This window comes from Haemorhous mexicanus, chromosome 34, assembly GCF_027477595.1.
Source record: "Haemorhous mexicanus isolate bHaeMex1 chromosome 34, bHaeMex1.pri, whole genome shotgun sequence".
NCBI lineage: Eukaryota > Metazoa > Chordata > Aves > Passeriformes > Fringillidae > Haemorhous > Haemorhous mexicanus.
In genome coordinates, this window is record NC_082374.1 from 1,722,938 (window position 1) to 1,735,705 (window position 12,768).

A 12,768-nucleotide genomic window follows, 5' to 3' on the forward strand; every position below is an offset into this window, starting at 1 on the left:
TATCCCCCTCCCAGCCCCGCCCCCTTTCCCCGCGCGCGCCGGACAAAGGGGGCGTGGCATCCATCCCCGCTCCCCGATCACGTGATCGCAGGTGCGCCCCGCCCCTTCCCCCACCCCCCCCTCCGCTCCCCCTCCCTCCCCGCACCTGGCGCTCGCGCCGCGCCCGCCCGAACCCGCCCGGAACCGCCCGAACCCCCTCGAACCCACCCGAACCCCCCCACCGGAACCCACCCGAAGCCACCCGAAGCCTTTCCGAACGCAACCGAGCCCACCCGAGGCGGCCGAACCCACCCGAAGAGGCCGAACCCACCCGAAGCCTTCCCGAGCCCACCCGAAGCAGCCGAACCCACCCGAAGCCTTCCCGAGCCTCTCCGAGCCCACCCGAAGCAGCCGAACCCACCCGAAGCTTTCCCGAGCCCACCCGAAACCTCTCCGAGTCCCCCCGAAGCGGAGCCGAGGCGTTGCCGAAGCCGCTCCGAGCGCACCCGAGGCGGGCGCCGGTGGCCGCGGTGGCCCCGGTGGCCCCGGCGGTGGCCCCGGGATGGTGGCGGCCCCTCCGGCCGCCGCCGCCGCCATGCGCCGGGGGTTCCTGGTGCCCGAGATCCGCCCGCTGGACCAGTACGACGGGGCCCGGGCTCGCAGCGCCGCCAGCCTGGCCTGGGCCATCGCCACCGGCTACGGCGGCGCCGGTAGGAGCGGGCGGGGACCGGGGACGGCGACAGCGCCGGGGGGGGAGGGGGTGGCGGGGAGGGGGATGGTGGGGGGGGGGGCTGCGGTTATGGGCACGGGGAGGGGTCCTGGTGGTACCGGAGGGGGTCTCGGTGGTACCGGAGGGGTCTCGGTGGTACCGGAGGGGGTCTCGGTGGTACCGGAGGGGGTCTCGGTGGTACCCGAGGGGGTCTCGGTGCCGAATGGGGGGGTCTGGTACCGAGTCCAGGACTGGGGAGGGGTCTCGGAACTGAGGAGTGGTCCCGGTGGTACCGGAGGGGGTCTCGGTACCGGAGCCCCTCGAATGGGGGACGGGTGGTACCGAGTGCGGGACTGGGGAGGGGTCCCGGTACCGAATAGGGGGGGTCTGGTACCGAGGCGGGGTTCCCATACTGGGGAGTGGTCCTGGTGGTACCGGAGGGGGTTCCGGTACCGAATGGGAGTTCCGGCACTGGGGAGGGGTCTCGGTGGTACCCGAGGGGGTCTCGGTACCGAATCCAGTACTGAGGAGGGGTCCCGGTGGTACCGGAGGGGGTCTCGATACCGAACGGGGATGCCGGTACTGGGGAGGGGTCCCGGTGTTACCGGAGGGGGTCTCGGTACCGAATCCGGGATTGGGGAGGGGTCCCGGTGTCACCGGAGGGGGTCTCGGTAGCGAACGGGGGATGCTGGTACTGGGGAGGGGTCCCGGTACCGGAGAGATGCGGTTAAAGGGGGGGTGGGCGATGCTCTGTACCGGGGAGGGGTCCCGGTGGTACCTGGGGGGTGGTCCCGGTACCGTGGGGGAGGTCCCGGTCCCGATGGGCTGCGGTTAAAGCCGGGGGGGGGCGGGGCCAGCTTTAATTTGGGGAGGGGTCCCCGGTCAGGATTTGGGGGGGATCCCGTTCTCCCGGTACCGGGGAGGGGGGAGGGGGGGGGAACCCCCAACCCCCCCCGAGCGCTTTTGTTGCAGTCGGAGGGGGGGGGGGAGGGGGCTGTGACGTCGCATTGTGACGTCACAGGGCGGGGACCCCCCCCTTCTTTACGCCCCGCCCCCTGCGGTGCTTGAGGGAGGGGTCGCCCCCCCCCCAAAAAAAGAGGAACCCCCCCGGGTGTTTTGGGGACCCCCCCAGGTGAATTTTGGGACCCCCCTCCAGGTGTTCCCCCCAGGTGATTTTTGGTCCCTCCCAGGTGTATTTTGGACCCCTCCAGGTGATTTAGGACCCCCCCCCCCGACCCCCCCAGGTATTTTTAGAACCCCCACCAGGTGTATTTTGGACCCCTCCAGGTGATTTAGGACCTCCCCGACCCCCCCCCCAGGTATTTTTAGGACCCCCCCCCAGGTGTATTTTGGATCCCCCCAGGTGATTTAGGACCCTCCCCCAACCCCCCAGGTGTTTTGGGGACCCATCCCCACAGGTGAATTTTAGGACCCCCCCCCCCCACAGGTGATTTAGGAACCCCCCCCATCCCGGACTCCCCCAGATTTTTGGGGACCCCCAGATGATTTTTGGACCCCCCCAGGTGATTTTGGACTCCCCCAGGTATTTTTGGGACCCCCCCAGGTGATTTTGGACTCCCCCAGGTATTTTTGGGACCCACCCAGGTGATTTTGGACTCCCCCAGGTATTTTTGGGACCCACCCAGGTGATTTTGGACTCCCCCAGGTATTTTTGGGACCCCCCCAGGTGATTTTGGACTCCCCCAGGAATTTTTGGGACCCACCCAGGTGATTTTGGACTCCCCCAGGTATTTTTGGGACCCCCCCCCCCCTCCAGGTGTTCCCCACCCCAGGTGAATTTTGGTCCCTCCCAGGTGATTTAGGATCCCCCCCCCCTTCCATGTGATTTTGGTCCCTCCCAGGTGAATTTTGGACCCCCCCAGGTGAATTTTGGTCTCTCCCAGGGGTCAAAGTCCCCTCCCCGCCCCCCCCAAACGCCCTTTGGCCGGGGGGAGGGGCAGGGGCGGGGCCAGGTGGGGGAGGGGAGGGGAGGGAGCCAATCACACCTGGGGGGGGCTGGGACAGGTGAGGGTCCCATGGGTGCCGTGGGACAGGTGAGGGTCCCATGGGTGCCGTGGGACAGGTGAGGGTCCTGTAGGACAGGTGAGGGACAGGTGAGGGTCCCATGGGTGCCACAGGACGGGTGAGGGTCCCGTAGAACAGGTGAGGGTCCCATGGGTGCCGTGGGACAGGTGAGGGTCCCGTAGGACAGGTGAGGGTCCCATGGGTGCTGTGGGACAGGTGAGGGTCCCGTAGGACAGATGAGGGTCCCATGGGTGCTGTGGGACAGGTGAGGGACAGGTGAGGGTCGCACGGGTGCCACGGGTCAGGTGAGGGTCCTATGGGTGCCGTGGAACAGGTGAGGGTCCCGTAGGAAAGGTGAGAGTCCCATGGGCGCCACAGGACAGGTGAAGGTCCCATGGGTGCTGTGGGACAGGTGCGGGTCCCGTAGGACAGGTGAGGGTCCCATGGGTGCCACAGGACAGGTGAGGGTCCCATGGGTGCTGTGGGATAGGTGAGGGTCCCATGGGTGTCACGGGACAGGTGAGGGTCCCATGGGTGCCACAGGAAAGGTGAGGGTCCCATGGGTGCCGTGGGACAGGTGAGGGTGCCACAGCACAGGTGAGAGTCCCATGGGCGCCACAGGACAGGTGAGGGTCCCATGGGTGCCGTGGGACAGGTGAGGGTCCCGTAGGACAGGTGAGGGTCCCATGGGCGCCACAGGACAGGTGAGGGTGCCACAGGACAGGTGAGGGTCCCATGGGACAGGTGAGGGTCCCATGGGTGCCACAGGACAGGTGAGGGTCCCATGGCTGCCGTGGGACAGGTGAGGGACAGGTGAGGATCCCATGGGTGCCACAGAACAGGTGAGGGTCCTGTAGGACAGGTGAGGGTCAGGTGAGGGTCCTATGGGTGCCGTGGGACAGGTGAGGGTCCTGTAGGACAGGTGAGGGTCAGGTGAGGATCCCATGGGTGCCGTGGGACAGGTGAGGGTCCCACAGGACAGGTGAGGGTCAGGTGAGGGTCCTATGGGTGCCGTGGGACAGGTGAGGGTCCCACAGGACAGGTGAGGGTCCCATGGGTGCCACAGGACAGGTGAGGGTCCCGTAGGATAGGTGAGGGTCCCATGGGCGCCATAGGACAGGTGAGGGTCCCATGGGACAGGTGAGAGTCCCATGGGTGCTGTGGGACAGGTGAGGGTCCCGTAGGACAGGTGAGGGTCCCATGGGCGCCACAGGACAGGTGAGGGTCCCATGGGTGCTGTGGGACAGGTGAGGGTCCCGTAGGACAGGTGAGGGACAGGTGAGGGTGCCGTGGGACAGGTGAGGGTGCCATGGGTGCCGTGGGACAGGTGAGGGGCAGGTGAGGATCCCATGGGTGCCACAGAACAGGTGAGGGTCCTATGGGTGCCGTGGGACAGGTGAGGGTCCCACAGGACAGGTGAGGGTCCCATGGGTGCCACAGGACAGGTGAGGGTGCCATGGGTGCCGTGGGACAGGTGAGGGTCCCATGGGTGCCACAGGACAGGTGAGGGTGCCATGGGTGCCATGGGACAGGTGAGGGTCCCGTGGGCACCACAGGACAGGTGAGGGTCCCATGGGTGCTGTGGGACAGGTGAGGGTCCCATGGGTGTGGTAGGACAGGTGAGGGTCTCACAGGACAGGTGAGGGTCCCATGGGTGCCACAGGACAGGTGAGGGTCCCATGGCTGCCGTGGGACAGGTGAGGGTCCCATGGGTGCCAAGGGGCAGGTGAGGGTCCCACAGTACAGGTGAGGGTCAGGTGAGGGTCCCATGGGCGCCACGGGACAGGTGAGGGTCCCGTAGGACAGGTGAGGGTCCCATGGGTGCCGTAGGACAGGTGAGGGTCCCGTAGGACAGGTGAGGGTCCCATAGGAGAGGTGAGGGTCCCATGGGACAGGTGAGGGTCCCGTGGGTGCCGTGGGACAGGTGAGGGTCCCATGGGTGCCGTAGGATAGGTGAGGGTCCCGTGGGTGCCACAGATCACGTGACTATCCCAGGTGTCCCCAGGTGTCCCCCTCTGGGCGTGGCCCTTTCCCACGCAGGTGGGGGTGGGGGCAGGTGAGGGCGTGGCCCCTCCCCCGCTCACCTGTGGGGGGGGCGTGGCCCTGCCCCTCCCCCACCCCTGGAATGTGCCCCTCCCCCACCCGCGGGGCATTCTGGGGGGGGGCTCAGGGGGGCCGATTTTGGGGTCCCCAGGGGCAATTTTGGGGTCTCCAAGGTCGATTTTGGGGTCTCCATGACAAATTTTGGGGTCTCCACCACCAATTTTGGGGATTCCATGATGAATTTTGGGGTTCCTGTGGTCATTTTGGGGTCTCCAGGGTCAATTTTGGGGTCTTGACCAATTTTGGGGTCTCCATGACCAATTTTGGGGTTTCCACCACCAATTTCAGGGATTCCGTGATTAATTTTGGGGTCTCCGTGGCCATTTTGGGGTCTCCAGGTGCAACTTTGGGGTCTCCATGACCAATTTTGGGGTCTCCAGGTGCAACTTTGGGGGTCTTGACCAATTTTGGGGTCTCCATAACCAATTTTGGGGTTTCCACCACCAATTTCGGGGATTCCGTGATGAATTTTGGGGTCTCCGTGGCCATTTTGGGGTCTCCAGGTGCGACTTTGGGGGCTCCATGACCAATTTTGGGGTCTTGACCAATTTTGGGGTCTCCATGATGAATTTTGGGGTCTCCACCACCAATTTTGGGGATTCCATGATGAATTTTGGGGTCCCTGTGGTCATTTTGGGGTCTCTGTGGTCATTTTGGGGTCTCCATGATCAATTAAGGGGTCTCCATGGTCAATTTTGGGGTCTCCGGGGTTGGTTTGGGGTCTCCAAGGTCATTTTGGGGTCTCCATGACCAATTTTGGGATCTCCAGGGTCATTTTGGGGTCTCAAGGGTGAATTTTGGGTTCTTGATGACCAATTTTGGCGTCTCCAGGGTTGATTTTGGGGTCTTGACCAATTTTAGGGTCTCCATGATGAATTTTGGGGTCTCCATGGTTGGTTTGGGGTCTCCATGATCATTCTAGGGGTCTCCAAGGTCGATTTTGGGGTCTCCAGGGTCATGGTTGGGGTCTCCATGGTCATGGTTGGGGTCTCCATGCCAAATTTTGGGGTCTCCAGGGACAATTTTGGGGTCCATGGAGGGTCAGTGTCCGTGTGTCCATGGTGGGTCAGTGTCCATCTGTCCATGGTGGGTCAGTGTCCGTGTGTCCATGGTGGGTCAGTGTCCATGTGTCTATGGTGGGTCAGTGTCCGTGTGTCCATGATGGGTCAGTGTCCGTGTGTCCACGGTGGGTCAGTGTCCGTGTGTCCATGGCGGGTCAGTGTCCGTGTGTCCATGGTGGGTCAGTGTCCGTGTGTCCATGGTGGGTCAGTGTCCATCTGTCCATGGTGGGTCAGTGTCCATCTGTCCATGGTGGGTCAGTGTCCGTCTGTCCATGGTGGGTCAGTGTCCATCTGTCCATGGTGGGTCAGTGTCCATCTGTCCATGATGGGTCAGTGTCCATCTGTCCATGGTGGGTCAGTGTCCGTGTGTCCATGGTGGGTCAGTGTCCGTGTGTCCATGGTGGGTCAGTGTCCATCTGTCCATGGTGGGTCAGTGTCCATCTGTCCATGGTGGGTCAGTGTCCATCTGTCCATGGTGGGTCAGTGTCCGTGTGTCCATGGTGGGTCAGTGTCCGTGTGTCCATGGTGGGTCAGTGTCCATCTGTCCATGGTGGGTCAGTGTCCGTGTGTCCATGGCGGGTCAGTGTCCATCTGTCCATGGTGGGTCAGTGTCCGTGTGTCCATGGTGGGTCAGTGTCCGTGTGTCCATGGTGGGTCAGTGTCCATCTGTCCATGGTGGGTCAGTGTCCGTGTGTCCATGATGGGTCAGTGTCCGTGTGTCCATGATGGGTCAGTGTCCGTGTGTCCATGGTGGGTCAGTGTCCATCTGTCCATGGTGGGTCAGTGTCCGTGTGTCCATGATGGGTCAGTGTCCATCTGTCCATGGTGGGTCAGTGTCCGTGTGTCCATGATGGGTCAGTGTCCATCTGTCCATGGTGGGTCAGTGTCCATCTGTCCATGATGGGTCAGTGTCCATCTGTCCATGGTGGGTCAGTGTCCGTGTGTCCATGGTGGGTCAGTGTCCGTGTGTCCATGGTGGGTCAGTGTCCATCTGTCCATGGTGGGTCAGTGTCCGTGTGTCCATGGTGGGTCAGTGTCCATCTGTCCATGGTGGGTCAGTGTCCGTCTGTCCATGGTGGGTCAGTGTCCGTGTGTCCATGGTGGGTCAGTGTCCATCTGTCCATGGTGGGTCAGTGTCCATCTGTCCATGGTGGGTCAGTGTCCATCTGTCCATGATGGGTCGGTGTCCGTGTGTCCATGATGGGTCAGTGTCCATCTGTCCATGATGGGTCAGTGTCCATCTGTCCATGATGGGTCAGTGTCCGTGTGTCCATGATGGGTCAGTGTCCATCTGTCCATGATGGGTCAGTGTCCATCTGTCCATGATGGGTCGGTGTCCGTGTGTCCATGGTGGGTCAGTGTCCGTGTGTCCATGGTGGGTCAGTGTCCATCTGTCCATGGCGGGTCAGTGTCCGTGTGTCCATGGCGGGTCAGTGTCCGTGTGTCCATGGTGGGTCAGTGTCCGTGTGTCCATGGTGGGTCAGTGTCCATCTGTCCATGGTGGGTCAGTGTCCATCTGTCCATGGTGGGTCAGTGTCCGTGTGTCCATGGTGGGTCAGTGTCCATCTGTCCATGGTGGGTCAGTGTCCGTGTGTCCATGGTGGGTCAGTGTCCGTGTGTCCATGGTGGGTCAGTGTCCATCTGTCCATGGTGGGTCAGTGTCCATCTGTCCATGGTGGGTCAGTGTCCATCTGTCCATGGTGGGTCAGTGTCCGTGTGTCCATGGTGGGTCAGTGTCCATCTGTCCATGATGGGTCAGTGTCCGTGTGTCCATGGTGGGTCAGTGTCCGTGTGTCCATGGTGGGTCAGTGTCCATCTGTCCATGGTGGGTCAGTGTCCATCTGTCCATGGTGGGTCAGTGTCCGTGTGTCCATGGTGGGTCAGTGTCCATCTGTCCATGGTGGGTCAGTGTCCATCTGTCCATGATGGGTCAGTGTCCGTGTGTCCATGATGGGTCAGTGTCCGTGTGTCCATGGTGGGTCAGTGTCCGTGTGTCCATGGTGGGTCAGTGTCCGTGTGTCCATGGTGGGTCAGTGTCCATCTGTCCATGGTGGGTCAGTGTCCATCTGTCCATGGTGGGTCAGTGTCCGTGTGTCCATGGTGGGTCAGTGTCCATCTGTCCATGATGGGTCAGTGTCCGTGTGTCCATGATGGGTCAGTGTCCGTGTGTCCATGGTGGGTCAGTGTCCTTCTGTCCATGGTGGGTCAGTGTCCATCTGTCCATGGTGGGTCAGTGTCCATCTGTCCATGGTGGGTCAGTGTCCGTGTGTCCATGGTGGGTCAGTGTCCATCTGTCCATGATGGGTCAGTGTCCGTGTGTCCATGGTGGGTCAGTGTCCGTGTGTCCATGGTGGGTCAGTGTCCATCTGTCCATGGTGGGTCAGTGTCCATCTGTCCATGGTGGGTCAGTGTCCGTGTGTCCATGATGGGTCAGTGTCCATCTGTCCATGGTGGGTCAGTGTCCATCTGTCCATGGTGGGTCAGTGTCCGTGTGTCCATGGTGGGTCAGTGTCCATCTGTCCATGGTGGGTCAGTGTCCATCTGTCCATGGTGGGTCAGTGTCCGTGTGTCCATGGTGGGTCAGTGTCCGTGTGTCCATGGCGGGTCAGTGTCCGTGTGTCCATGCTGGGTCAGTGTCCGTGTGTCCATGGTGGGTCAGTGTCCATGTGTCCATGGTGGGTCAGTGTCCGTGTGTCCATGGTGGGTCAGTGTCCGTGTGTCCATGGTGGGTCAGTGTCCATCTGTCCATGGTGGGTCAGTGTCCATCTGTCCATGGTGGGTCAGTGTCCGTGTGTCCATGGTGGGTCAGTGTCCGTGTGTCCATGGTGGGTCAGTGTCCGTCTGTCCATGGTGGGTCAGTGTCCATCTGTCCATGGTGGGTCAGTGTCCGTGTGTCCATGGTGTGTCAGTGTCCGTGTGTCCATGGTGGGTCAGTGTCCATCTGTCCATGGTGGGTCAGTGTCCGTGTGTCCATGATGGGTCAGTGTCCGTGTGTCCATGGTGGGTCAGTGTCCATCTGTCCATGGTGGGTCAGTGTCCATCTGTCCATGGTGGGTCAGTGTCCATCTGTCCATGATGGGTCAGTGTCCATCTGTCCATGATGGGTCAGTGTCCATCTGTCCATGGTGGGTCAGTGTCCGTGTGTCCATGGTGGGTCAGTGTCCATCTGTCCATGGTGGGTCAGTGTCCGTGTGTCCATGGTGTGTCAGTGTCCGTGTGTCCATGGTGGGTCAGTGTCCATCTGTCCATGATGGGTCAGTGTCCATCTGTCCATGGTGGGTCAGTGTCCGTGTGTCCATGGTGGGTCAGTGTCCATCTGTCCATGGTGGGTCAGTGTCCATCTGTCCATGATGGGTCAGTGTCCGTGTGTCCATGATGGGTCAGTGTCCGTGTGTCCATGGTGGGTCAGTGTCCGTGTGTCCATGGTGGGTCAGTGTCCATCTGTCCATGGTGGGTCAGTGTCCATCTGTCCATGGTGGGTCAGTGTCCATCTGTCCATGGTGGGTCAGTGTCCGTGTGTCCATGGTGGGTCAGTGTCCATCTGTCCATGGTGGGTCAGTGTCCATCTGTCCATGGTGGGTCAGTGTCCCTCTGTCCATGGTGGGTCAGTGTCCGTGTGTCCATGGTGGGTCAGTGTCCATCTGTCCATGGTGGGTCAGTGTCCGTGTGTCCATGGTGGGTCAGTGTCCATCTGTCCATGGTGGGTCAGTGTCCATCTGTCCATGGTGGGTCAGTGTCCGTGTGTCCATGGTGGGTCAGTGTCCATCTGTCCATGATGGGTCAGTGTCCGTGTGTCCATGGTGGGTCAGTGTCCGTGTGTCCATGGTGGGTCAGTGTCCATCTGTCCATGGTGGGTCAGTGTCCATCTGTCCATGGTGGGTCAGTGTCCGTGTGTCCATGGTGGGTCAGTGTCCATCTGTCCATGGTGGGTCAGTGTCCATCTGTCCATGATGGGTCAGTGTCCGTGTGTCCATGATGGGTCAGTGTCCGTGTGTCCATGGTGGGTCAGTGTCCGTGTGTCCATGGTGGGTCAGTGTCCATCTGTCCAATGTGGGTCAGTGTCCATCTGTCCATGGTGGGTCAGTGTCCGTGTGTCCATGGTGGGTCAGTGTCCATCTGTCCATGATGGGTCAGTGTCCGTGTGTCCATGATGGGTCAGTGTCCGTGTGTCCATGGTGGGTCAGTGTCCATCTGTCCATGGTGGGTCAGTGTCCATCTGTCCATGGTGGGTCAGTGTCCATCTGTCCATGGTGGGTCAGTGTCCGTGTGTCCATGATGGGTCAGTGTCCGTGTGTCCATGGTGGGTCAGTGTCCATCTGTCCATGGTGGGTCAGTGTCCGTGTGTCCATGGTGGGTCAGTGTCCATCTGTCCATGATGGGTCAGTGTCCGTGTGTCCATGGTGGGTCAGTGTCCGTGTGTCCATGGTGGGTCAGTGTCCATCTGTCCATGGTGGGTCAGTGTCCATCTGTCCATGGTGGGTCAGTGTCCGTGTGTCCATGATGGGTCAGTGTCCATCTGTCCATGGTGGGTCAGTGTCCATCTGTCCATGGTGGGTCAGTGTCCATCTGTCCATGGTGGGTCAGTGTCCGTGTGTCCATGGTGGGTCAGTGTCCATCTGTCCATGGTGGGTCAGTGTCCATCTGTCCATGGTGGGTCAGTGACCTTTGACCCCAATAAACCCAATTTTAACCCTTTCTTTCCCATTTTTTCCCCTAAATTTTCCATTTTTTTCCCCAAATCCCCCATTTTTCACCCAAATTTCCCCCAAATTTCCCAATTTTAACCCTTTCTCTCCCATTTTTAACCCTTTCTCTCCCATTTTTAACCCTTTCCCTCCCTTTTTAACCCTCTTTTCCCCAAGTTTTCACCCATTTTTCCACCCAAATTTCCCATTTTTTCACTGAAATCTCCCATTTTCCCCCATTTTTTTCCCCAAATCCCCCACTTTTAACCCCCAACCCCCTTTTTCCCCCCAGGGAACGTCCCCGAGGAGCTGCGGGACCCTTTCTACACCCACCCTGTGTCCCACAGACCCCTTTTTAACCCTTTCCCTCCCATTTTTAACCCATTTTTCCACCCAAATCTCCCATTTTTTCACTGAAATCTCCCATTTTGACCCATTTTTTCCCCAAATCCCCCACTTTTAACCCCCAACCCCCCTTTTTCCCCCCCAGGGAACGTCCCCGAGGAGCTGCGGGACCCTTCCTACCCCCTCCCTGTGTCCCCAGTGTCCCACAGGCCCTTTTTTAACCCAAATCCCCCGTTTTTCACCCAAATTCCCCAATTTAACCCTTTCTCTCCTATTTAACCCGTTCATTTCCATTTTTAACCCATTTTAACCCATTTTTAACTTATTTTTAACCCATTTTTTCCCCCGAATTTTCCATTTTTTTACCCAAATCCCCCATTTTTCACCCAAATTCCCCAATTTAACCCCTTCTCTTCCATTTAACCCGTTCATTTCCATTTTGACCCATTTTTAACCCATTTTCACCCAAATTTTCCATTTTTTCCCTAAATTTCCCCATTTTTCACCCAAATTTCCATATTTTTCCCCCAAATTTACCATTTTTAACCCTTTCTCTTCCATTTTTAACCCTTTCCCTCTCATTTTTACCCTTTCTCTCCCCTTTCAACCCATTCTTCCCCCAATTAACCCTTTCTCTCCCATTTTAACCCATTTTTAACCCATTTAAAACTTCTTTTTAACCCATTTTCACCCAAATTTTCCATTTTTTTACCCAAACCCCCCATTTTTCACCCAAATTTCCCCCAAATTTCCCATTTTTAACCCTTTCCCTCCCATTTTAACCCTTTCTCTCCCATTTTAACCCTTTCTCTCCCATTTTTAACCCATTTTTCACTTACTTTTAACCCATTTTTGCCCCCAAACCCCCCATTTTTTCCCCATTTTTTCACTGAAATCCCCCATTTTCCCCCCAAATCCCCCACTTTTAACCCCAAATTTCCAAATTTTAACCCGTTCCCTCCCATTTTAACCCTTTCTCTCCCATTTTAACCCTTTCTCTCCCATTTTTAACCCATTTTTCACTTACTTTTAACCCATTTTTGCCCCGAAACCCCCCATTTTTCCCCATTTTTTCACTGAAATCTCCCATTTTTTCCCCAAATCCCCCACTTTTAACCCCCAACCCCCCTTTTTCCCCCCCAGGGAACGTCCCCGAGGAGCTGCAGGACCCTTTCTCCCCCCACCCTGTGTCCCCAGTGTCCCACAGCCCCTTTTTTAACCCAAATCCCCCATTTTTCACCCAAATTCCCCAATTTAACCCTTTCTCTCCTATTTAACCCGTTCATTTCCATTTTTAACCCATTTTAACCCATTTTAACCCATTTTTAACCCATTTTTAACCCATTTTCACCCAAATTTTCCATTTTTTTTACCCAAAGTCCCCATTTTTCACCCAAATTTCCCAAATTTTCCCCCAAATTTACCATTTTTAACCCTTTCTCTTCCATTTTAACCCTTTCCCTCCCATTTTTACCCTTTCTCTCCCCTTTCAACCCATTCTTCCCCCAATTAACCCTTTCTCTCCCATTTTAACCCATTTTTAACCCATTTAAAACTTATATTTGACCCATTTTCACCCAAATTTTCCATTTTTTTACCCCAACCCCCCATTTTTCACCCAAATTTCCCCCAAATTTCCCAATTTTAACCCTTTCCCTCCCATTTTAACCCTTTCCCTCCCATTTTTAACCCTTTCTCTCCCATTTTTAACCCATTTTTCACCTACTTTTAACCCATTTTTGCCCCCAAACCCCCCATTTTTCCCCATTTTTTCACTGAAATCCCCCATTTTTCCCCCAAATCCCCCACTTTTAACCCCAAATTTCCAAATTTTAACCCGTTCCCTCCCATTTTTAACCCT

At 57.9% G+C, this 12,768-nt stretch overlaps 1 protein-coding gene across 1 annotated transcript in view; it reads left to right on the plus strand.

The window, feature by feature from the left end:
- Positions 1 to 226: 226 nt before the first annotated feature.
- Positions 227 to 12,768, plus strand: part of LOC132340886 (calmodulin-regulated spectrin-associated protein 3-like) — a 32,364-nt gene continuing 19,822 nt past the window's right edge. The window contains 1 exon segment of the mRNA XM_059872053.1: positions 227 to 689. Coding sequence (XP_059728036.1) covers positions 542 to 689 — 148 coding nt within the window. The 5' untranslated portion in view covers positions 227 to 541.